We start from the raw sequence: 26,368 nt of genomic DNA on the forward strand, positions 1-26,368 counted from the left end.
CACATCGTCCTTTCATTTCTCTTTGTCTTTTTCTGGATGAAAAAAAACTGAAAAAAGGATTTAATGGATTTATTATTGAAGTCTGATAGTTTTTCATAAACATTTCAGTTGAAACCAAGAGTTTGGTTTACAAACAGCTGAATCCTTAGAGCAGTGTTTTTCAACCAGTGTGCCGTGGGAAATTACCCATTTTCAGTGATCTAAAAACATTTTCCATCGCCAGGATATCAGCTCTGTGTTCATCCAAACAGGCCCTGATAAAACACTGAGAAGTTAGGAACATGAAAGATCATAAAATATTTGATTATTATTTGATTCTTTTAAAGACATTTTGATAAGAATAACGGTACCGCGATTCAGTTGTAGCTTCAGCTGTTTTCGGAAAAGTCCCGCCCCTTTAACTGTCTCCACCAATCATTCTTGGAGACTAAGTCATACATCATCATCATCTGACCAATCAGAAGTGGTTAAAGTCTTCACTTCCTTGTTCTGATTCTGCTCATAAAGTCTCTCAGTTCCAACAAAAATACCAGCTAAAGCTCGTCTTTAGCGGTGCAGCTTTCCACAGAATCCGGTGTCAGACCGTGGAACAAGTGAACAAAACAATGAAGCTCAGAGAAGAGAGTCTGTCTGCGTTGGACGGCTTTTGCACTACATCTCCCATGATGCATAGGGTTGACAGCGTCTCAGCATAAAATGAGTCTTCCCTGTTAAACTTCTTTAAACCACAACGAACACACATCAGATAGTTTTTAAATCTTCTTGATGAAATCAGAGGTCAACAGTTTAGTTCTCCTTCAAGGTTTGTGTTTTTTAACAGCCAATCATCCCAGAGTTTGGTCCAAGTCATCTTTCTAACTGAAACACTTTTCTAATAATGTCTGTCTGTCAATATTTTATATGTTAAATTTAAGAAGAAGTAATAACAACATTTAAGAAACAGAATTAAGGTGAAGTGGCCAACAGACACAATTAAACTAAATTTAAACAATTGAATCATCTAAAAAGAATTATATCATGGTCCGGGTGAATACTCGATTCTGATTGGCTGCTGGGTGTGCGTTAAATAGTGATATACCACAGTGATAACCGCACGGTGAAAAAATAAGTTCCGGTCACGTAGCTTAAATGTTTTGTATCACTCCGCCGCCATCTTTAAAACAACCTTTTGCTTCATCATCTGGACAAAAACAAGCGGTAAGAGGAGAACTTTCTCTCTGAACTGATGCTTTATTCAAGCCATCGGAAAGATCAGCATACATATATCGCTTTATATCGCCGAATCTTGACTGCAGCAGTGGTGCGGCGCGACGCGGACTATTTCTTACGTGGTGCAGCGCGATTTTTGTGAGAAAAGCGATCCAAATTGGAAAAAAACAAGAATTAAGGACTAAAAACTGGTTACTATTTATTTATTTTGTAAGAGACCAAGGTAAAAGCAGGTTAATGGCCTTTGAAGTGTGCATTATCACTTTTTAACGCACTTCGCAGAAGCAATCCGCGTCGAACGGTTCAGGCTTCCTCAGCGTGCGTTAAAAAGTGATAATGCATGCTTTGTCGGCCATTACCCCTTACATAAAACATTCTTGTTAAAGTTTTCAAAGACTTCATCTTTGATTAAGACAAAAAGAAAACTAATAAAACTTCAACATGTTCACTTTTTGTGTAGCTACACAAAATATAAATATAAAGTTAGTCTTTTTGTGTGAAATTTATCAAACATATTGTGATCATATTGCTCAAAAATTACAGTTGCCTTTGCACCAATATTTAAAAAATAAATCAATATTCAGAAAGAAGAGATTTGTTTTTTGTGAGGTTACATAAAATTGCAATTTAATAAACTAAAGAAAAAAACAACTACCAGGGTAAAATTACAAATAATTTAGTTAAAAATTATTACTGAAAAAAATAAAAATAAATAAAAAAATTATTACTGAAAACTCACTTAACTTTTATTACATTTTTTAGAAAAAACAGCTGCAACTTCCAGCTTTTTCTCCACAATTATCACAAAAATGCACGTGAGATTGTGAAGGGACAGTACATCAACACAGAATATAGAGTTTCTCCTTTTTCTAAAAAAACCCTTTCTTAGAGCTTTACCTGCTGTCAGCTCTCTGCTGCTCGATTTGGGGATCTTCTTCTCTGACGTCTCCGTTTTGGTGGGTTTTTTCTCCGTGCTGCCATGACCCTTGGCCTCAAAGAGGGCCCTGTCCTCTGAGCCGGGGGTGGTGGCTCTCTGTCGAAGTGGGGAGGGCGGGTACTGACCCGGGGAGCAGGGGGACTGGGCTCTGCTCCTGTTAGACCTGACCCTGAAAGGAAGAACATGAACTTCTGGACAATGCAGATATACCCTCTTCGTGTGTGTGTGTGTGTGTGTGTGGGTGTGTGTGTGGGTGTGCGTGTGTGTGTGTGTGTGCGTGTGTGTGTGTACCGTTTGGGGGTGGCGGGGGCCTTGCTGCTCGCCCTAAAGGATGAACTCCTCATCGGTGCGTTTGGTGCTTCTCCCTGTGAGTCAGAGTTATTATATTATAAACACAAATACTGTTTGAAATCCTGAAACAAAAACCTTATGTTGCATAACAAAAAGTCCAAATGTATGACAGAGTTTTAGGGCCGACAAAGAAAAAAAGGAAAATCATGAGATTTAAAGTCATAAATGTACACGTCTAAGTGAGCGTACAGAGCAGCAGCAGGTGAACGCCGTGCAGCAGCAGACAGAGCAGACCGACTAAACTTAATTGAACAGGTAAGTTAAATTTTTGTTGATAACTATTTTCATCCTCTGTATTGTTTTATGTTCAAACAGGACGTTTCATCTGGAGGAGGGGGCGTATGGAACACTGTTTACACATTGGTGTTGTGCACATGACGTAATGAGATAAATGGACTTCTGGGTTTGTGAAGGAAAAGGAAAATAAAGTAGCGGTCCTCTACACCCAAACGTGTCTCTGAGCTCCTTATTTAAATATGAAACTCTGCTTTACCAACACCGAACCCCAGAAAGACGTCTACACTGACAATAATCTGATTTTGAGTCGCCAAAAGGTTCAGAATTTCTTTGTTTTTGAAACCTATCTGGAAATCAACCTCATTTTTCCTCTTTGAGCACGGCTCAGATAAACAGACAACTTTGTTTTTTTTCTTGTATTTAATGTATTTAATTTATTACTTTATTCTCGTAAATGTATTACTTTAAAGCCGTGATTAAAAATCATAATAATTGTTTGTAAACTGGCCCTAAACACCGTTGTACAAATGACTCCACCAACAAACTACCAATAAACTAATATTAAACACCCAAAAAACACAGGTCTGCACTGCGAGACAGTCGCATTATTAAAGTACGTTGAATAAAAACACTTGGAATCATTTGTGAACACGTCTAAGTACCTAAATGGATTTCTGTTTCAAATGGAAAAAGGTTGTGTGATTATAACTTGTGTCAATAAAAAATGGTTGAAGTGTTGCCTGAAGGGTTCTTTAGTACAATGCTGGAGCGTCTGTGATCATTTCATGCATTTGTTCAGAGTTGGATCATCAAATGGACCAAACATGAGTCAGCAGAAAAGGCAGAGAAGAGTGGACTGACATCGTTATCATCATTGTCGGCTCTCACATGCATGTTGCTTATGATGGCAGCAATGTGAGAATAAGAGTTTACAACACATCTGTGTTCAAAAACCATGACTAAAACGCAGAAATGATCTAAAGCACTCGTCCTTTATCCATAAAGTCCTAAATGACTGTGTAAAAACAATATGTATCTGGTTAAAACAGTCTACATTTATAAAGCTATAAAAACTTCAACCCATTGTTTTCACATTTCTCTTTCTTTATTATAGTATCTTCTGCCAATTTTTGGTGCTTAAATCCTTGTACAATTTTTCTGCCTCCATTATTCAACTATTCAAATGTTCAGCTCTTTCAGTTTTTTCCAGTTCTGACTTTTGGTCCTTCAAATCCTTGAACCTTTCAAGATATTCCAGGATTTGGAGGATTTTTGCCTTTATTGAATTACATGAGGAATCCTTGGTGCAGAAGCTCGCTGGTTCGATACCCGGCTCTGGCATTTTTCAAAAAGATATCTTTTTTTGTTATTGTGCTCTTTTCACTTTATTTATGGTCAACTTTGATCATTTCTTTATTATTTTTTTGTGTTTTGCCAATTATTACCCTTTAAGTTTCATTTTTATTCAGCAATAGAGCATTCAACCCTGCCTTTTCTTCTGGAAATGCAGCTCCTTCCAGTTAAGCTTTAATTTTTGGCCGGTTTAACCCTGGTGAGGGTCACAGGTCAGGGAATGTTTGGGTCTCAGGTGTGAGCTGACCGTGGGGGTTTTGGCTTTCAGCGTTTCCTCTGGGAGTCCGGCGATGCTTCTGCGATTGGAAGAAGTCCTCATCGGTCGGTGGTTGCCTGGAGAAACTGTTCGACGTGACACAAAAGACACTGACGGGTCACACACAGCAACAAATGTACAATAACACCCAGAGGAGAAATTATGTTGTTATTAGTATGCTATTAACATTAATTTGTATTTGATGATGCTTTTATGCCAGTTATCCTATATCATCAGCTCAGACACATACAGCTTTTTTACTGATGAAAATATATGGAACAATATCTTTTTCAAATAATAATTTTACACTCCATGTTTGTTTTGTGACCAAAAAGTTGAACATTTCAAAAGATAAATAAAAGAAAGGGTCAACTATGAAGAATTCTTGAGGAGAAATAGGAGGTGACAAGAGAGAATGAGGTTATTTCTTTAAAACGTAGGAAAATGATAGAAATCTCACCTCGTTCAGGTGAATTTAGAGCTGCTGAAGAGTTGGACAGCTGCTTGCTGATTAGTTGGTTTGATGCAACCGGAGACAGGAAGTCAACTAGTATTAAAAAAAGTAAAAACGTAGTAAGTCTGACTGAAACCTGCGAACTGCTGCGACGGTGAACACAGAGATGCCTCGCATGAACCCATGAACACAAACAGCAGCCGATCGCCCAGCTCTGCTGCACGCCGAGCGAACCGACCGGAGCAAACTGCCTCATCGGGAGGTGGAGGACGCTCACACAGAAGCAGCAGCTGCAGCCGCACAGAGGGAGGTGAGATGTGTTTGACAACAGTCACAGGGGAAGACAGAGGACACGGGGATGACATGAGGCTCCGTCTAAAATGAGACATTCAGGATTACATTTAAAAAAATCATCACCAATGGGACTCTAAATGACTTCTTAGGTTCTTCTGTTATCAGTTATTCTTCTGTGTTTTGTCACATACCTGACATGTTTTGACGGACGTTGAAACATGTCAGGTATGTGACAAAACACAACCGTGTCTGATAACAGAAGGCGTCAGTAACTATGAACATTATGGGACTTTAACTTGGTGAATATGGTACCAAGTGTTCAAGTAAAAATACAAACCAATGCCAATGAAGAGCTAGTGAACGATTGAGATTCATACATCCTTTGCTTTAGTCAAGTGTTTGTCATGGATGCTTTATTTTGTTTAATTTTATCTTTCATGTTTGACGACGTTTTCCTGAATATTTAGTCATTTTACGTTAGATTTTTTAATGAGAAAGATTTTACAGGAAGGATTGAACATCTGACTGAAAGGGTGATGCTTAGAGGTTATTGTCATGATTATTGTCAAAGGACAAAGCTTATTTTCAGGAATCCTGTTTCAGCTGCTCTTCTAAAGAACCTTAAGGGATCGGGTTTCCTTCGTTTGGTTTCCGCTCTCCTGCATCAGGGTCCTCCATCAGCCCCACCACCCCTGTTCCTGCCCCGCCACGCCTTAAATGTTTCTGGCTGCTTCTCCGGGTCACGTGAACAGCTCACAGACCTCGAACATCAGGCCATTTCAGTGAAATCAGGACCCGACAGAGTGTCTGGCTGCCGAGCAGACAGGTCAATATCCGGATGAGGAAGTAGCACCCAGCTTTGTATGTGGACCACACGGTTTTGTGGTGAATACGTATTCCATGTGCTTCATCTGTAAAAACGGCTTTTCTGGTTTGTTGAACGAGAGCTGGAAAACAAAAGAACCATAAAAATATGGAGTTTTTATCTGAATCTAAAGGAGACGGCAATGGGAGTAGCTGCTGTGGCAGTGGGGGGATGCAGTCAGGGTGGGGTCATGTGGCAGCACAGACAGCTACAGGGTGACTGTCCGGAATGATGGATGGTGTGTGTGTGTTGGGGGGGCTACCAGCTGAAAATCATCTTTATGCATCACTAAACAAGGCCTTGGGCCAAAATGACTGCGAGAGGTGCAGCCTTTTGTTGTGATGGGGTGGGGGCAGGGTGTGCTGGTGTGTGTCATGTGAAACAAAACAGCAAAAAGCGGGTCAGAGCCTCATTTTCAGATCCATTTCAGGAGAGAATGGATTCTTCTCTGCAAGGAAAGTGTTGGGGGAAAATGAGATGATCATCTGCAGCTTGGCCCTGCAGGCTGGTGGTCCTGCAGGCTGGTGGTCCTGCAGGCTGACCAGAGCAGGAAACAACAGAGATGAAAAGAGTGTGAACATGGGGAACAGAAAAGTGGAGTCTGATGCTCCAGATGATGGAAATCTGCTTGTTGGGAAGTGAAGGAAGTTTCTGAAAAGTTACACTGGTCATTGACGACGACCCCCAAATTCCTCAGAGGTTATGCAGGACAATAACTGAAGACGACAACTTGATGGCAAATCTAACGGAGAAACTGCAGGAAAGATCAGAACTTCTGTCCGTAGGAGATGAAGCTAAAACTGTGGGTTTTTTTTCCAATCAAAGAAGTCCATGAGACGAGCAATTCATGTGTTGAAAAATACCATCATCTGCACAGAAAGTAAGACAAGCCGTGAGTGAATGTTGGAGCTCAGAGATGCAGCATAAGGCAAAAAGAAAAAGGGGGCAAGAAGAGAGCCGTGTGGAACTCCAGTGAAGATGCAGTGACGGGCAGGGCAGAGCTGGATTCCTCCCATTCCCAGTCAGTCCAGAACCGTGTCAGAGATGCTTGATTCATAGAGGAGGATTTGGATATTTAGGAGAGGTGGACTGCAGAAAGATCCAGCAGGGTGGAGACAGAGGAACGTCTCAGAGCGAGAAGAACAGCCGCTGAGCCTGTTCAGGAACATTTCTGCTTCATTTTATTTCCTAATGTGTTTTTTCCAAAGGTTTAAGTAGGTTTAAGAAGATCTGTTTCTGTCCTGAAAGAATGTATTTAAATCTTTTGAATTCTCTGAGGTCAGGTTTTGTCAAGCAGAGGCACGTGCATCTATGGAGGCACTTAGTGGGAACCCGGGAGGTATTTATCGAAAAAACAAATATCTGGCACACATTTACTTAAAATAAATTCAGCATCTGTATTTTCTGTAGACTGTAACTATAAATGGAAACATCTATAGGTTTTGCTGGTAAAATTCCACATGGCGGCTGTCAGCTTCTTTAAAGTCAGGATTCATTTCTTTATACGTAATGTTGTTTATTCAAAACAGAGTTTCTGTTTCTTTGTTTTTATCTCTTTTCATTTCTAAATTGCTAAAGCTCAAGTTGAGAGCTGAAAAAATATTTGACAGGAGGGACATCGATAAAAAAGTATTGAACCTCAAACTAAGAGATCTACAAGTCAAGATCTAAAAGACACAGATTCTGGGTTTTTTCAGACTGGAAATGCAAAACCAAACATTGGTAAAGATCCTTTTTCCAGGCTTTTCCTTGTTGGCTGGGATGGCATTTTAATATTGTCAATTTCTTTTATTTGTGTTCCATTAATCCATCACTTGTGTTAATTGTGTTTTAAAATGTTAAAGCACTGGTCAGATTGTTGTTTTATACGTTCCTATAAATCTCTAAACTCTGTGGAGAGAAACAAACCCAAAATACTGCAATTCACTTTTGTTTGTCTTTACAAAGTGCTCAACATTTGAAAGTGAGTGTCAGACAGAAAACACAAACACACACATCTGTTGGTGAGAACAGTCATGCAGCATTCAGACGAAAACAGTGGCGATGGTGGGGGTGGGTGGGCGGGGCCCACAGAGGTATGTCTTCTCTACCGTGACGGGATTGGCTGGCACAAGAAGCAGCAGAGGGATCTTTGGGCTGAGCGGAGCCCATGGCATTGCAGGGCGGGGTCTTAGGGTTACCTGGGCAGCAGGTGAAGCAGAGCGAGAAAAGCAAAGCGTTACATTCACACCATTCACCTGTGCAAACACACCTGTGCACCTGGACCAGAACCGTCGTCCAGAACTACTCAAACTTCTACTGCTGTTGTGTGGTCACCATTGGCGAATCAACACAACACTTTCAACTGACTTGATGGGCTTTTGAAATTTGTTTGTCTTAAACAAAATGAAAGGAGTTTTTAGATGAAACTAGAGTCAGATCGATTTATTTGTGCTATATTTGATTGATTAGAGCAGGTTTTAATATACAAACAAAACTGGCATTTTATGTTTAACTCAAGTTAAAAATGAGTTAATTAAAAAGTTAATTTTAATTATTTCAATTATATAATATTGTTTCCAAATATTATTTCCAACTGAAACATTTTCAATCCGCCTTTAAAGCTGTGAAACAGAGACTGTTCTAATGTGAATTTCTTTTGTTTGGCTGGATCAGAACCAGGAACCATGACTGGAGCGAAACTCTGAAGACAGAACAGAACCTCCTCTCATCATCATCATCATCATCATCATCATCATCATCATCATCATCGTCATCATCTCAACCTGAAGCTGCTTCCAAAACCTCCCCTCTGAAAGCTGCGTCCTTCTGCCGTCAGTCAAACACTAAGCTGGTTTAGAATGTGACTCTTAGACAATATTAAACTCCAACATCAATTCAGAAGTAAAAAATGTTTTAAAGGATTTCTTCAAAAAGGTGTTTCTCTCATTGTAACATCTGTATATAGTCCAACAAAACACTGAAACAATCAAAGAAACCAACTAACCAAACAGCTCCAGTATGATTGACAGGAGATGACCCCTTTACTGAGTCCATCTAAATCACCTGAAGCTGCAGAGGTGTGGAGATCAGCTGATCTGCCAGATAAATGAACCAAAAACAGAGTACACCATTCAAAAATGACTGCCCTCAGAGACCAGACTCCATTCATAAATCACCTGGTTCTGCTCCACGGCTGCAGCATTTTACCCATTCTAGTACAACAGAGTACGGTTTGATGGATTTCTGCTGAAACCAAAAAAACTGTTGTATCTGAGACATGGACCGAGTGAGCGTGAGGTCATCCAGAGAAAACGGCTCCAGAAAAAGGAAATCAGTTCAGTCGCCATTTTTTGGTGGTCTGGATGTCGCCATGTTGGAGCAGGATGATGTCAATAAGCAGGGATTGCTTTGAGTTATTCTAACTCATCGTTTCTAGGGCAACCACTCCAGCCACTCAGGAGAGAGCTTTTTGGGAAGCCACACCCCTTCCTCTGAAAGCGGGCTCGGCAGAATCTGTCAATCCAGCATTTCAAACGTTTGCAGTGAGACCACACACTTTTACTGAGGCATCTGATTGGTCAGGTTGTAACCTGGAAAAACACCTTAAAAACACATTAAAAAAATGAGGATTATCAAGAACATGTCAGAAAAGATAGATCAAAAATGGTTGTTCTTCTGACCAATAGAATGACAGATTAACAGATGTTTACTTCTCTGTAGAAGTCTATGGGATTTTGGCTTCTTGGAACCACTTCCTGTTTGGAACACGGGGGCGGAGTCACTCAGTCCAGTTCTCATAGACAGTCAATGGTTGGGTAATTTGTGGTTGACTAAGCTAAAGGTTAGCTACCAGACCTGCTTTTGTTTTGAAAATATGAAATGAAAGGTAAGCGATCCTTAAAGAACGGTCAGAGCTGTTACATGTTTTTGTAGCTCCATAAAAGAGGAAGTAAAGTCATGTACGACACATTTGTCCTCTTTTCAACGTTGTGGTCTCATGTCAGCACTGGCATTACTGACGGGATCAAACATGTTTGGTATCTGCCTGTCAGGGCTCTGAATCACTTCAATAATGATGGTAAATCTGAATGAGTTCTCCATTTTTAACTGAGCTGGTCGCACATTGACACTGGAAGAGGGAAACCAATGCGGAAAAATGAAACAGAGAAATGGGAGGAGCTTAACAAGGTCAAACTACAAACCGTCACAAATCAAGACCCACCCAACAGTCTGTCCCCACTCCCACAGCATTTATGGCAGGTCTGCACATGTTTTGTCCGGTCTAACTGCAGCTCACAAACAAAATAAAAAACAGAATCCATTCACGCTGCTGTGAAGACAAAGATGGAGTAAAAATGTTGACCAATTACTTCTATTGAAATGACTGCAATGCAGAAAAGAGGAACGACGGAGAATGAAATGCATGAACACCAGAAAGCAGCCAAGCCTGCAGTCTGATTAATGGGAGGAAAACACAGTGACCACATAAATCTGCACTCTGATCCTCAAAAAACCATGTAGTTACAGAAACAGTCAACGTTCATGAAGTCATGTTGGCGTTTTCTTTAGTACATATTATTATTATCATAATTCTTTAGTATAAGAGTATCTTTATTAGTATATCATATTATTTTGTCACAAGAAAATGTTTGTTTATGTATTTTGTATGTTCAAAATATTTATAACAAAAGAATTCAGAAAACTGATCCCACAGCTTATTTTCAATCAATCCAACTTCTCCAAAATAGAAAGGAAAGGTCATCAAACGCACCAGGATTCACCTGCACCATGTTTCTATGTTAATTCTCCAGGTAACCGACTCCTGCATGTGGGTTACACGTTAAATGATTACCCAAGTTATCTTTTTAAATCTGTCCATTCATTCACAATCCTTAAGTTGTCAGAAAAAACACAAATGAATAAAAGCCTCTGTCCTTTCATGGAGTGAGGCTGTAAGCTGAGATGCTGCTGTTTCTGCCGCAGTCAGCTTTCTGTTGGGCTGACTGATCCCAGAGCAGCCGTGGTGACAGACAGCCGGGCCAGAACCACACAGGAAGCCGGCTGGACACTGATCCACAGTCAGTAGCGGGACAGCTTGGCTGACGAGCGCTGTGAATAATTGATGGTGTTGTGAATGCGCCGCAGACCGGAGCTGGTGGCGCTGCGGCCTTCAGCTATCAGCTGAGGCGGCGGCTAACGCCTCAGAACAGAGAACGAGGTGAGACGGGGGAGAAAAGACCTGAAACAAGAGAGGAGGATGTGGGCGGAGAGTCGCCTGTGTGTGTTGCTTGCTGTGTTTGAGGTTTGCTGTGTCACTCCTGCTCTATAGAGAACGAGACCAGTCTGTCAGCGGAAAAGACAACACACACACACAAACACACACCTGTAGGACTCAGGAGGCCAATCCAACAGCAAACATCAGTGTGTGTGTCCCAGCACCTCCTCCAACCACATCTCTGAACCCCGAGGAGGCTCTGACAAACGCTCCCAGAGCCCAGCTCCTCCTGCAATGCAGCCTCCACACCCTTTTCCTTCCTCTGCCCCTTTTGTTCTCCATCACTTCTCCTCACGTTCTGTTCTCTTTGTCCAGTCACTCCTCTGCTGCCGTCCCCACCCTGCATCCTACCATCCCCCCCTCCCTGACCTCCAGACCTCCTCCTCAACCATCACCTCTCCCTCCTTCTCACACCCCATCAGCATCCTTTCATGAGAAATCTCTGACATCATCACTCACCTTCCACTCCATCAGGCGGTCCTCCCCATGTCCACCGCTTAGGCCTGTTCTCCAGGTGGTCCCGGGCCTCCCCTCCGTTGTTTCCTCCTCCACCTCTCCTGTCGGCGCCCCCGGTTCTCCGGCGTACCAGGGCCTCCAGCCTCTCCTGCTCGTTGCGTTCAGACACGGGGAAGAAGAGACATTCTCTTACCGAACCGTCGCTACGGCGACGGAGTCCAGGTGACGCGCCTGGAGAAGGCTGCGCCATGGTAACAGCAGCAGAGTCCCTTCACGCTGTGTGCGCGCCGTCTGCTGACATTCGCCTGCTGCCTGGCCTGTCACTCAGAGAGGGATATGACAGCAGTGCTGCTCCATCCTCCTCCATCTGCTGCTCCACCAGCACTGACTCCCCTCACTCGCCCCACCCTCCCTCCTCCTCTCTCTCTGTCATGAACTCGGTGCCTTGATCTCCCACTCCCTCTCTCAAATCTGTTTCGCAGAGCGTTTAACTGGTGGGAGGGGCTGAATGCAGGCTGTCACAAACCCCCATACAGACATGAGGACACACAGAGGAACTGGGTGGACTGGATGCTTAGCATCGGTTATATCTCCACTGTCTTCTCCTCTTCGTCTTCATGCCCTCCTCTTCATCATTTCCTAAAATCAAACTAAAGGAATCTTTTGCTTTTTTGTTATGGGGAGGTTATTGAAGATAAACCAGAGAGCAGGAAAACTCAAACAAATCCAGAAGAAACCAAAACACAGAATACGAAAAAGGACAACTCCCTAAATATTGAGTTGCAAACCATAATTTTTGTTTTCTTAGTCAATGTAAAACAATCCAAAGAGCCTATTTTGATCCTGTATTTAGTATAAACAGATTTTAAAATGAAACAGCAACCTTTCTGGCTTAGATGATTAAAAAAAACAAATAAAACAATGAACACTTTAGTTAACATCTTTCTGAAAACTCCTTTTCGTTTAGTGAATTGCTTCATTACAGAAATCTTTATAGATAATGGACACAAACTGTGCTTTAAAAAAGACCTTTTGTATCAAACATGCAGGAAATGGTGAGTTAGAGTGGTAGCAAAGTAAAATTAACATGTCTGTACATTTTCTATACAATAAACTAGAAGAGGAATGTTTTACTTTTGCTGATTGAAATCTCAGTGACCTACAAAGACACAAACCAGATCCTTCTGACCTGCTCTGCTCTTCTCCAGCAGCATCTTTAAAGGCAAACATTGCATCTGTGGTTCCCTCATCCTGCTGCTCACAGATGTTCACTCCTGACCTCAGTATAGCTTCCTCTCTTTCCCATAATTCATTGTGACTCATCGTCTTTATTCCTGTAGTTTTTCCGCACGTCTCCCTTCTTCTTGAGAATGGAACCAGAACTCTTCTCCTCCATTCCTCCTCTCCATCCCAGTCAGAAACTCTTCTGCTGCCTCTCCTAAACTCTTCCATACCTCCACAGGTATCTTGTTAGGACCAACTGCTTCTCCATCACTTCATCTCTGTTTCCTTCACCCACATGTCTGTTAGAGTTTGATCCAATCGTCACGCTCTCCTCTGGAGAGCCTGGATCTCCTCATCCATCTCCCTCCAGAATTTCTCCTTCTCCTCTGCAGCTCCTATTCTACCTGGGGGTCATAACCCCTGACAACATTCAACATCACACCTTCATCTTCCAGCTTCAGACTCTTCCTCCTATCTGACTCTCTCTTCACCTCCAGAACCTCCTGATCAAGCTCCTCCTTCAGGATCTCCTCCTCTGCTCCTTTTTCCATCCACATCATGATAAAACAGCTTGGAGCTGCTTCCAATCTACCAGTCTGGATCTCTTTCCATCTGAAAACACAGCAGATCCATCTTTCTGCTTTCTAGAATGTTGACCAACTCTCTAGTTTTCCTGTCAAAGTTCCTACATTCTACCGAAGTTTCTCAGTTCTTCACTCCTGCCTAAACATTTATCTCTCCGTTTGCACACATGACTTCCTTCTCTCCTTCCTTCTTCCACCAACAGTCGTCCAGCTTCCACCATGTAGGTCAACGTTGTTGTTATCTTGCGACTGATCCAGAATGAATGTTTTGTTTGCGATTCCCATGACTGATTTGGGTTTGGTTTCACATTGGATGCCCTTCCTGCTAGAACTCTCTGCATTTACCCAGACTTACATCATGAATCTCTATGGCCTGAAAATCAGAAGCTATCAATGACGTAGAAGCTGTCCTTCCTGCGTACAGCTGTACCTGTGCCGACACAGAAACAAACAACAACAATCATGAGGAGAGCCTAAAGCTGTGAATGCTGTATGAATGTTTGTATGCATAGTCACAGCATTGCGTCACATCTCTGTGTTGTTCGTGTTCCCATATCTGTCTCGGGGGGCGCTGCAGCCACAGTGAATCCAACGGATCAGCTGCTTCAGTCAACCTGCAGTGCATGGAGAAGGCTCCACCTCAGCACCGCCGGGGGTTTGCTGAAGGTGCATACACACAAACTGCAGGAGGGGGGAGTGAAACTGATGTGGATCTAAGACAGGAGCAGACTGCAGCAGCTGTTCGCTTGATGCAGAAACACAGGAGAGCAGCTCGTTTCTGCTGATGAGAACAAACCTGTGTTTTTTCTCATTCAGTCACTAAATCACAGATTTTTAAACTGTGAGGTGACGTTAGATTTGCTGCAGCCTGTAAGCTCAGAGCGGACACAGCAGCTCATCACATCAACCCTTCCCGTAACCTGAATCCACGCCATCGTCCCAGCAGCACCACCAATCACAGTCATTATGAGACGCCCACTGACAGGAACCTCCCTCCCCCTCCCTCTGACTAGAGGAGCTCATCCTCCGGGGACCGGAGACTCGCATGTTCACGACCCAGGTCAGTTTCAGGGTGACCTTTGAAGGATCAGAAACAGAGGTCAGTGTCTTTGGGCCAATGACTGTCTGAGGAAGACTGGGTCGATTTACTCTGTGAACCCAAACATCACTATCAAGGTTACACAACTTACATGTCTTTTTGTAGTCGATTCAACTTTAAAGTATCAAGCTCTGTTGTGATTAATTCAAATTTAACTCAATAGTGCTCAGTATCTCAAAGCTTATTTGTGTGGTGCTCTCAAAACCTTCAGGAGCCCTAAAGTAGCGTCATGATGTCATCCACGTCACCACGTTCTGCCTGTCTTTTCGTTTTCTCATCACAAGTTCAGGTGTTGTTGGACTTGCCGGATGCGACGTTGCAAATTGAACATTTAGCATTTTATTTTCTGCAATACGCTCCGTTTTTGCCCCGCCTCAAGACACCACAACCCCGGTCTTTTTCAACACCGTATTGTTGTTGTTTTTCTCAGTGGCGTCTTGTCATCAGCCCTGATTAGGATGTCTGATAGCTGACAGATCCACTCCGCACTGCAGGCTGATCTGGATTCATTCTGCCCAATTTCTAAAATAAAACAAATAACTGCCATATTCTATCTTTCATTCTATAGACTCTCAATCAGAATAAATATTACAACAAGTTGAAGTTAAGCTAATAGTCCCAAGCTAACATTAGCGGCACAAAGAAAGCTGCAGAGTTTTGAGGTAGATGTCAGCTCAGGTGAGGAAAACAAAGACGAACATGAGGGGGTAAGGAGGAGAGGAAAAGGCAGTTTAGCTGCCCATGTCGCTGCATCACAAACCGGAGCTTCTTTAAACGCCACATTTGGATACAAAAAGATTTCCCAAGCTTTGAACATCCCAAGGAGAACTGTGCAAGTGATAATAAGAAATGGAAGGAGTGTTAGACCACTGCAGATCTCCAAAGAGCCGGCCGTCCGTCTAAACATTCAGCTCAAACAAGGAGAAGTCTTATCAGAGATGCAGCAGAGAGGCCCATGATGACTCTGGATGACCTGCAGAGATCAACAACTGAGAGGAGAGTCTGTCCATAGGACAAAGAGCAGTCGTATACTGCACAAATCTGGCCTTTATGGAAGAGAGGCAAGAAGAAAGCCGTTCCTTAAAGATATCCATCAAAAATGTTGTTTAAAGTTACCCACAAGCCACCTGGGAGACACACCAAACATGTTGAAGAAGGAGCTCTGGTCAGATGAAACCTTGGCAACAATGCAAAATGTTATGTTTGGCCTAAAAGCAACACAGCTCATCAAACCTGAACACACCATCCCCACTGTCAAGCATGGTGGTGGCAGCATCATGGTTTGGACCTACTTTTCTTCAGCAGGGACAGGGAGGATGGTTAGAATTGATGGGAAGATGGATGGAGCCAAATACAGGAGCATTCTGGAAGAAAACCTGATAGAGTCTGCAAAAGAGCTGAGACTGGGACGGAGATTTGTCTTCCAACAAGACAACGATCCCAAACATAAAGAAAATGTACAATGGATGGTTCACAAATCAACATATCCAGCTGTTAGAATGGCCAAGTCAAAGTCCAGACCTGAATCCCATCAAGAATCTGTGGAAAGAACTGAACACTGCTGTTCACAAACGCTCTCCATCCAGCCTCACTGAGCTCCAGCTGTTTTAAGGAGGAAGGGGCAAAAATGTCAGTCTCTCCATGAGCAAAAGTGATGGAGACAAACCCAAGAGACTCACAGCTGGAACCACAGCAAAAGGTGGAGCTACAAAGTATTAACTTAAGGGGGCTGAATCATTTTGACCGCTCTATTTTGTAGTTCTTTATTTGTTAAACAAGTTTGAAATATCCAATAAATTTCATTCCACTTCATGATTGTGTCCCACTCGTTGTTGATTCTTCACAAACAAATGACAGTTTTATATCTTTATGTTTGCAGCCTGAAATGTGTCAAAAGGTTAAAAAGTTCAAGGGGGGCAAATACTTTTGCAAGGCACTGTATTTCTAGTATAGTTCTACCAATAAATATAGATTGTTTCTGCCATCTGTTGAAATATGTGCATTTTTTGAAGAAAGCACATTGTATTTAATTCTAAAAATTGTATTAAGCAATCACTATTGTGTGGTTTCATGGTTTTTTTAATCATAAAATTGTGGAAAGTATTAATATCTCTGTTTAAAATACATTTCCAGTTCCAAACATTTTAAGCTGAATAATTGTAAATATTTTGAATGCTACACATACTTAATGAGTTAGATCATTTTTAAATCATTTGAGTGCATTTTACATTTCTATGAGTTGAGAAATATAAAAAATAGTTTTTTAATTGGAAAATATTTATGAAAGGAAAATAAAGATTTAAGTAAACTGAAAATGTAATTTTAATAATTGTAAACTTAAACATGTTAATGCTATAACTTAAAGATCATTGTGTAATCAGTTACAGTGCATCTACAACAAAAACAGAGCCAAGCATCCGTAGTTATCCGTGATCCAAATCGGTTTTCTATCAACTTTGGTGATTTTTGTTTATTCTTTTCATGTGCAGGACAATAATCCTTGCAGATGGTTAACAACAAAAAGAAGGAGAAGCTACAAACATTTCAGGAACACAAAGCTGGACTAACAAGAGACTGAAGTAATGAAACCTGCTCTGATGAAAGCATCCACAACAGAAAGAGCTTCTTCTTTCATTTCACTGCATTTATGTAGATTGGAGCATTTATCTGATCTGAACACAGACACACAGACACTGTTTACACACACACCAGGAGTCAGAGTTTACACTAAATAAGCTCATCCTGACGGAGACATGTTCATGTCAGAAAACAAAATCCCAGACGAGTCATTTTAAAAAAAAGATATGGTAGTTTCACTACAATACTTAAAACATTCAATACTGAGCAGAAGAAAAGAGTTTAATAATTATCAGCTTACAGTTTAAGAGAAGTTTATCCCACGTCTTCTGGCAAACCTGGACATGAACGTCACAATAATTATCATCATGAATCCACTTTACAACATGTAAGATGTTTTAGCTTTAACATCAGAGTAAATAACCTTGAGAATGGCGAGGCCAACATCTGCTGGCAGAATTTAAGGGGCTGGGTCATGTGACAGACCGCCAGCACAACTGGAATCAGAATGTGATCAGCAACAGTCCTGTTACCAACATGAAGTAAGCTCTGCATTTAGGACCAGTCTGACTCCAAAAAAGGAATTAGAGTTACTAGGTACATCACCCAAAAAGTAATTGAGTCAGGAACTCAGTTACTGCATCTCAAAAGTAACTAGAAACCGCTGCATTTCCAGAAGAAAATGCAGGGTTGAAAAAATAAAGACATGATCAAAGTTGACCATAAATAAATTGAAAATAGCACAAGAACAAAAAAGATATGTTTGTGAAAAATAACCAGAGCCGGGTATCGAACCAGCGAGCTTCTGCACCAAGGATTCCCCGTGTAATTCAATGGAGGCAAAAATCCTGGAACATCTTGAAAAGTTCAAGGATTTGAAGGACCAAAAGTCACAGCTGGAAAAACTGAAAGAGCTGAACATTTGAATAGTTGAATAATGGAGGCAGAAAAATTGTAGAAGGAGTTAAGCACCAAAAAATAACGGAAGATACTATAGATAGTTCTATATGGTATAGATTCAATTGTGTGCTTAATTATAATGGAGGATTAAAGTATATAATTTATTTATTAGAATTTTTACACAAAAACCATAAACAAGCATAACTAAATAACTTTATATAAAACAGGAATGTTTTAAAGTATCAATATATTTCAAGTTTCTAATTTTAGTTTAAATGAACAAAATACTCTCAACTAGTAACGGTGGGGAAAACTGGAAGTTCAAAACCAGCAACTAGAATATGTAGCAACAAGAAAATAACAATATCTCTGCTGCATCTAAGAAATTCAGTCTAATATTGCACCTTAACCTGAACTTCAGAATTATCACACTACAAACTGCAAAAAGAAAAAGAGAAGTAATATTAAATTTACATGGAGAAAACACACTTTGTATAACAATCAAACTAAATACATTCCTGTTCCTTTCTGTGTTCTGTCATCAGTGAAGTTTATGGCTCTGTGGGTTTAACTCCGGCTATGATCTCTGAGTGACTCCAACTCAACAGTGGACAGTGGGAGCGTGTTTCCCACGGCATAACTTGCAATAATTCTGTTCCGTTCTGTGCCAGTTCCACGTCGTTGGGCAGTAAAACCCAGTTGGGCTTGTTTTAGTGGTGCTGCATGGTCACTCCGCAGCTTGGGTGGCTTGTGAGGAAAGGAAAGCTTTGGGGTCTGGGTGCTTCATCTGAGTGGCTGTAGATGGACGCCGATGCCGTCTTTGCACCGGGACACAATGTGGTTCAATTCAAGTCAAATAGAATCGATATTCCCAGCCTGAAAATGCTGCCTTAAGCGCCAGATTCAAAAAAAGGAGGAACTGATTGAACCACACCCATAACCTGTGAATTAATGTTCCACGATTTATACCAAATGGTGTCGTAGCGAGGACCGAAATAATTAGTTACTTTACTCTGTTAGTACATTTTATAAACCTGTGTGGTTTTCTAGTTTCTGCAGAGCGGCAGGAGTTTATTAGAAATTCCCCTCTGAGTTGTGGGCGGGACCGCCATCTGTTTACATTCTCTCCACGAGCTTACAGCCCCTCACACCCCAAACCTCTGTTTGTTTCTTTTTGTTCTGTCCAGCAAACACAAACACAGAATGCAGCTGTATGTTTAGCTTGTTTGTTACTCCTGGAGTATGTTCATATAAACCCCTCCTATTATAGAAGCTGAACCTCATTGAGTTTTAGCCGCTCGGACAGAACGATATAGGAGGGAAGACAGAAAGGGGGGGGGGGGGGGGTGACAATTAAAAGGTCACAGGATAAGATAGAGTTAGCTGTGCTATCTTGTGGGGTCCAGATGACCCCACTCCCAACGTGAACATGCCTTGGATAGCAAAGGATTGGTGCACACATACACACACCCACACACAGGCATAACATGCTAAGTCCTCGTGCACACAGACATGAAAATATGGGATCGAAAGACAATAACACCCAACCTTACTGTAACACAATGCCATAACACAATTTTAATCTTCATTTTCTTTATTTATGTCCTCCATTATGAAAAAATGCCACAAGAACATGTTAAAAAATACTATCAAATCAGATTAAAATTGCGTTTCTGAGTATTTCTTTACTCAGGAGCAGACGAATAATGCTGCACGGCTGCATAGCTACGATCCTGCTCCCCACTTTTGTTGCAGCTGCAGTGTTAGGTTGGGGTTGAGAGAGGCTGTAAGCTAATGGGAGAGAGTGTAAACAAAGGGATGATGGTTAATGAGCACCAACAGCCTTGTTCACAACTCAGAGGTGAATTTCTAACGAACTCCTGCCGCTCTGCAGAAACTATGTTCTATAGAAAACCACACAGGTTTTGGATTTTTGCTAAAAACGGCATACTTAAAAGGTCACTGGGAACGCTTTGAAATTCGATGAAAAGATGATCAGAGTGGGACTTTAAGGCTGGTGGAAACATGCTGACTGCACAGAACCCTTCAGCAGACAGGAAGTCTTTAGAGCTGCTGCAGTGATGACTCCCAGCCGGAACTCCGTTATGGATCAGAAAGCTGTTAGAGGAGGAGCAAAGCCACGGTTTGGATCCCAGCTTAGTCACAGGTAAACAGCCTTCAGCATGTTGGGCGTCTCCCTGAAGACGGTTTTGAAGGATCAGAACATCCAGAAAAGCCATTTGGAATGAATCTCAATGCAAAATCCAAATAAAAAATGCCTTAAAAACTTCAGAGGGAATGGCTTCATCAACTCATATGTTATGTGGAATCCAAAATAAAAAGAAGACAAACTAAATATTTTGTTTGTGAGTGTAATTCACTGAAATGAAAAAGGATTTTTCTGATTTTCTCGAATCAACGTATCAGAAGAATGAAAAAAGGCCGGTAGGATTTATTTTCTTATTGACGCCACAGTGAATATTTGTTCATCATTAGTCCAGCAGGATGTGGTTTAATGAAACACATGCTGACATTTCCACACTGTCAAGGTCAAGAAGGTTCAACATAAACCATCACGTCATTCTTTATGTGGGATTTAAAGGAACTTTGGTTCACGACTAAAGTGATCCAAATTCAAATAAATGGAAGAAAGTAACCAGTCACCCGCAGCACACCGTCTGACGAAAACATGCGACCAGAACTGCAGCAAAGCACAGAAACAGAAGATCCCACTCAGACTTCATCAACACAACATGATGAAGCTGCAGGCTGCACTCAGAGTCAGGGAATCCACACGCATGACAGCAAAGCTACAGCAGACAAGGATCCAACACAACAACAACCTCAGTCACTGAGACAGAAACCAAACCTGAGATGCTCCTGAGCCTGAAGAACAAACGCATGAGTGGCTGACTGTAAACAACACAACACAATAACAACACACCCTGCTGGGTGGACAGTGATGACTGCTGCCTGAACACCTGAACGCAGCACGAGCCGCTTCTGTTTGCTAACTTTAGCAGTGCTGTGGACGCTCCCACCTTCTCAGCCTCCTGCTGCTGCCGTCTCTTGTCTTCAGCCGCCGCCCTTCGCTGCTGCTCCTTCCGCCGCTGCTCCTCCATCTTCCTCCCTCGCTCCTCAGCGCAGCGCTCCAGTTGTTGCTGCACACGGCGCTCCTTGTCCTGCAGCAGCTGGGGCAGCTCTGCAGGCGCAGCACAACAGACGGGATTCAGATTACTATCTCCAAAACGCCAGTCCTAATGGATGTGAAAAACTCTGGTGATCTTCAGACGTCCCTGAAGGATTCTGGAAAGACTTTCAGGCCAAAACGTGCAGATGCTTCCCAGATTAAGCTCTTCACAAGCATGTGAACCACGCCATCAATTAAAATTAAGCATCAAAATTCTGGACATATTTACATATTTGGGTCTGCAGATTAATGTTTGATGTGCAAACATGGTTTTCCCTTTCTTCAGAGAAATGAAGAGTCTGCTTTTAAGAAACCTGCAGCCAAAGAGGCGTGTTAACACCGTTTCTGGAAAAAGGAACAACAGAGACGCAGAAAGGTCCAACAACTTTACTAGAAACATAGTTTCATTTTATATGAGTCATTATTTTATAATCCCAATTCTTCCCCTACCTCTGCAGCTTCTCCCTACCCCATCAATAGGGGCATTTGGAGGGTTAGGGGTGATATAGAACTATTTCAGACACTGCATGGACGGCGGAGGGATACAAGGCTAGGGATCCGCGTCCGGCTGCTCCCGCCGTCCAGTTCTGATCCAGATTCCAGCTCAGACCAGGAAAACAAAGACGTTCATGGATCTATTGGTCTGACAGTGGATGATCAGAATGGAGCAGAATGTGCCCCACCCCCACCCCCCTGCGTTTTCCTCCATCACAAATATGATCTGTTTCCAACTGCATTTTTTCTTCTGCTACTGATTCGCCACAATTTGAAAAGAAATATTTAGGAATGCAGTCTGAAGCTTCAATTCTTTTATACATTCCTTCCATCATCAGAAAATACCACAAGGACACGTTGAAAACATCCTTGCCATCTGAGTGGGTTGTTTAATCCTCGTTTCTCTTTCTGTATCTTCAAATTCTCGACTGACTGAACCTTTTTATTTCCTCAACATTAATCTGCTTTCATGTTATTTTACGTTTTAATGTGCTCCACTAGAAGCTTTTTTGATAAATGTGGGTTTTGTCTGAATTCCCACCCTAACCCCTACATAGTGCACTATATTGGCCATTTTGTAGTCTTCTGTCTGAACCTACAATTCCATAATCCAGTGTCCTAGAAATTCACCAGAAGTCTCTGTGAGAAACCAGTGTGCATCAATGCTCACTAGATTGGCGAATATAGACCACAATGCATTGCATCTGAACAGTTTTTGCGGGGGAAAAATGTATCTAAATATATTTTTTTGATAAACCATCAATGATTTTATCTTCAGAAGACAGTGGACTCATAAATAATTGTCGCGAAACCCCCACATCAATTAGAAATTAATTTTGTCATTTAAAAAATAAAACGTAATGAGCATGGTGTCAGAATTGCTTTCCAGGGCACCACATAGTGGCACACTATATAGTTTCAGTAGTTAGGGGTTAGGGTGTGTAGGTACCATAACCATTCGGCCTCCATCAAACGTTCGGGGTCCTTGGACTAGTGCTGACGTCACATTATGTGATTGGCTGTCCGTTGGTCCAATGACGTGTCAGACAGTGATTGGTCTGGATAAATTACGACACCACCATAGAAGAAGATATTATGAAGTCCGTTGTAAACAAACAGAGCTCCGACACAGACTGAGATTTTCTTCAAAACAAGCTTTTATTGTTATGATTATTAAACAAGCACTATAAAACAAAGCACCTTCCCTGCCTGCGAACACGAAGCTACAGACTCCAGCTGCTCTGATCAGAGACACGGTTCTCTGTGTGGAGCAGCAGCTTCATTCTAACAGCCACAGATCTTTTTACTAAGTGGGTTGATGCAAAATCTCTCCATTTATGAGGGAAAAGAACTTTGGGTTACAAAAGGAAATGTGAAATGAAAATATGTTTAGCCCGAGCAGATCTCCACGCTACGCAGTTTGACCAAGTGGGGCCACCGTAGTGTGACATCATCCTAAGTCGAAAGGACCCCGAACGGTTATTGCAGGCCGAATGGTCATGGTACCTACAAGGGCGGAAATTCAAAGTTCAAAGCAGCTTTTTTTTCATCCACACAGATTTTTTGTTTAGATCAGAGGCCTTAAAGTAAATCTATCTACACTCGACAAGTACACCCCCTCTCCAAACCCCATAACGGACGCCCACAGCTCCACCAGCTGGACGCTGACACTCACCTTGTGTCTTTTCCTTCCTGTCACATTTTTCCTATGGCACCGAAGCTTAAGTGTGCAGTCATTTTATCTTTAATGTTTTGTGTTATTTTAGCCTCTCTGGATATGTATTGTTTTCATTTGTTTGGTGTTGGTCAGCTTTGTTGCCTTTTTCCTGTTTGCAGCAGACATTTGCCATCAGCTGAGTACCTGCAGGGCCGGATGCGGTTCTGGACGGAGATGCGCTCCTGCTGTGGAGCGGCGGAGGAGAGGCAGGTGGGACCAGAGCTGTGTGTGAAGACAGACACACATGATTCATGCAACGCTTGCCAGGAGGCGGTGGGAAAACATAAACACTGAAGAGCTTCCGGGTTTAAATGCTGTGAACAGGAGGCCCAGACAGGGAGCTCCAGGCCTCCTCCTGCTCCTCCTGTCTGCTGGACGGACATGACGCCCGCGGGGCGACTCTGGACAGACGCTCACATGGCAGACCAGAACCGCCCCAGTTCCAACACATAGGGTCTACTTTGCTTCACCACAAACCAAAATCACACAGATTAGTTTGGAATTTGAGCAGGAATGTGAGACCTTAGGGCTCCACGATATGAGGAAAACTTGTGATATTTGAACAAATAGTAAAACAACCGAAAATATAATTTCTATTTTACGGCAGTTTCATTTAAATAACAGTCAACATCCCTTAAATCATCCTCTAAATGAAACTAGTCTGCATGGGAGGCGAGCGCCTAACATAAAAGGCTTCATCTGATTGGTCAAAGGCATAAATTTATTTATTGGATCTGCTAAATGCTTCAAGCATTAAAGTAATCATTTACTGCGATTATCGCCGTCTTTTGCGATATACATTTTGCACAGATATCGAGATATCGATACATTTGCGATTTATTGGGCAGGCCTATGAGACATTACATTTATAGAGAGAAATCTCGCTTAAAAGCTTCAACAACCGAGCAGAAACAAATCAAAAATGGGCTACAAAGAGGAATAAACGGGAATAGGTCATCCATCAGCATCATCCATCATCATCATCATCAGCAGCAGCAGCAGCAGCAGCAGCAGCAGCAGCATCATCATCAGCATCAGCAGCAGCAGCAGCAGCAGCAGCAGCAGCATCTCCCAGCATTCAAAGAGCAGACAGACAGGAAGGAGGGATGGCTCCATCATCATCATCACCGTCTCGCTCTGAAAGAACACAGATGTCCTGTTTGTCCTCACCTGTCATGTCTGCGCGGCTCAGAGCCAGCCGGGTCATCACCGAATCCGAACCGAGCCGAGCCGCAGCAGCGCCGCGTGAGAGCAAAACCGTGACTGAGGGAGCAGCTGATGCTCGGAGGAGCAAGGCGGCTATTTTTAGCTGTGGACAGAAGCTGAGTCACTGCTCTGATTGAAATGACGTGACTCCACACATAAATACAGGTTGTTTTCGAAGAATCTCAAATAATTAGCCTAAATTTACCAAAACGTCATAGAATCTACAAACTCACCTTTTAAATTTCAATAACGCGGAGTTGTTCAACTGTCTTACCCTAAATATATATTTAATGCTATTTTCTGTTAAAGAATACAAACACGTTTACATTTAACGACATTTCCAGACAGTTTCCAACTGTTGGATGATTTCCAAATCAATGCGCCAACCGACTCACACCTTCATCCTCCGCGTAAGAACTAGGGGGTGCTTGTGTAGAAAACATGTTTTTAAAACCAAAACGTGTTTGCATGAGAGATTATGTGACGTCAGGGGGAGGTTTTTTTGTCTCAAGCTGGTTCTGTCCCTCTTTGCTTAGTCTCGTGCTGCAATCACATCCGCTCGTTTCATCGTGCACGTGCCAAGCGCTGGCGAGCGCCTGGAGGACGGGGGTTACGTCATAGTTCGGCTGCCGTGACGCAGACAGCGGGTCCGGCGCTTGAAGATATAAATGTGAAGGCTTACAAAATAAAACAGCTCCAGCTGGCGGATATGAAGACAGACCACAGAGCCTTTGGAGCAGCAGCTTAGGAAATAGAATTTATTTTTGTTCCGTTTCTATGTATAGTTCTATCTTAATTCACTTTGTTTTGCCTTTTAAAACTGGAGGGACAGATAGGTTCTTTTTTTTTGAACAAGTCATGTTCAAGGGCTTGTTTTAGAACCAAAAAGATAAACACATGTCAATTTACAAAATCCATCCACATCATTTTTTTCCTGTTTTTGTAAGTTCCTCGTTGTTGTTTTTACCTTCCAACTGGTTAGTGTCCCCAGTAAATCCTCTTCACTGCATCCTCATGTCCTCCTCTCCATCCATGAACCTCCTCTAGACCTCCTTCCTCGTAGCCTCAGCATCCTTTCACCAACGTCATCACTGATCCTCCTCTCAACGGGTCCAAACATCTCTATCTGCTGCTCTGCATGGATCTCCAGAACATCTACCATGACCTGCTCCACGGATGGATCCATTCCTGATCCCAAAGAGAACCTCAGCATCTTCATTTCTGCCTCCTCCAGCTCTTCCTCCTGACTCTGCATCAGAAGGAATCTTTATTGCCGTTGTAATGGTACAAATACAGGGACAAGTGAGTGGGGGCGAATTACACCAGAAGATCAAAATAGCACATCTAGCTGTGATGAAAGCTCAAAACGAAACAGCACCCATGATGTGGGATAGGACAGGGTATGAGGGAGGGGGAGAACCACCAGTGCACCGTTGCAGCCATGGGGGGTGCTGCCCACTCCACACAGTGCACAAGAGGGGGATAAAGGGGATAGAGTGACCAACAACATGGCTGCTCTCACCACATCTGTTCCTTTCATTTTTGATGACTCTCTTTGGTCCCACATCACACCTGAAACCTTCCTCCACCTGTTCCCACCTACCTGAACACGTCTCTCCACCTCATCCATCTCTGGAGCCAAAGTCCTCCACCTTCTCCACCTCTGCTCCCTGTAACCTCCCCCTTCCTCTGGAGTTCCTCTCATTC

At 42.4% G+C, this 26,368-nt stretch overlaps 2 protein-coding genes across 6 annotated transcripts in view; one reads left to right on the top strand and one right to left on the bottom strand.

The window, feature by feature from the left end:
- The window catches only part of LOC101164759 (MAP7 domain-containing protein 2), a 40,419-nt gene extending 15,339 nt beyond the window's left edge, over nt 1-25,080 (bottom strand). For 2 of the 5 annotated variants that reach the window (XM_020712423.2, XM_020712422.2), the window contains exons 1-10: nt 24,895-25,080; nt 24,626-24,764; nt 23,600-23,677; nt 21,095-21,255; nt 11,673-11,817; nt 8,047-8,136; nt 4,804-4,890; nt 4,335-4,453; nt 2,438-2,511; nt 2,107-2,315 (exon numbers count right to left, since the gene is read on the bottom strand). In XM_020712423.2, the coding sequence (XP_020568082.1) occupies nt 2,107-2,315; nt 2,438-2,511; nt 4,335-4,453; nt 4,804-4,890; nt 8,047-8,136; nt 11,673-11,817; nt 21,095-21,255; nt 23,600-23,677; nt 24,626-24,662 (1,000 nt within the window). In that variant the 5' untranslated portion in view covers nt 24,663-24,764; nt 24,895-25,080. The remainder of the gene's footprint in view (nt 1-2,106; nt 2,316-2,437; nt 2,512-4,334; nt 4,454-4,803; nt 4,891-8,046; nt 8,137-11,672; nt 11,818-21,094; nt 21,256-23,599; nt 23,678-24,625; nt 24,765-24,894) is intronic. The other 3 variants (XM_011488586.3, XM_004080845.4, XM_020712424.2) reach the window with 3 other exon arrangements.
- The window catches only part of LOC105353610 (hemicentin-1-like), a 703,897-nt gene that overhangs the window by 471,699 nt on the left and 205,830 nt on the right, over nt 1-26,368 (top strand). The window lies entirely within an intron of this gene.

Source organism: Oryzias latipes, chromosome 20 (assembly GCF_002234675.1).
Source record: "Oryzias latipes chromosome 20, ASM223467v1".
Taxonomy (NCBI): domain Eukaryota; kingdom Metazoa; phylum Chordata; class Actinopteri; order Beloniformes; family Adrianichthyidae; genus Oryzias; species Oryzias latipes.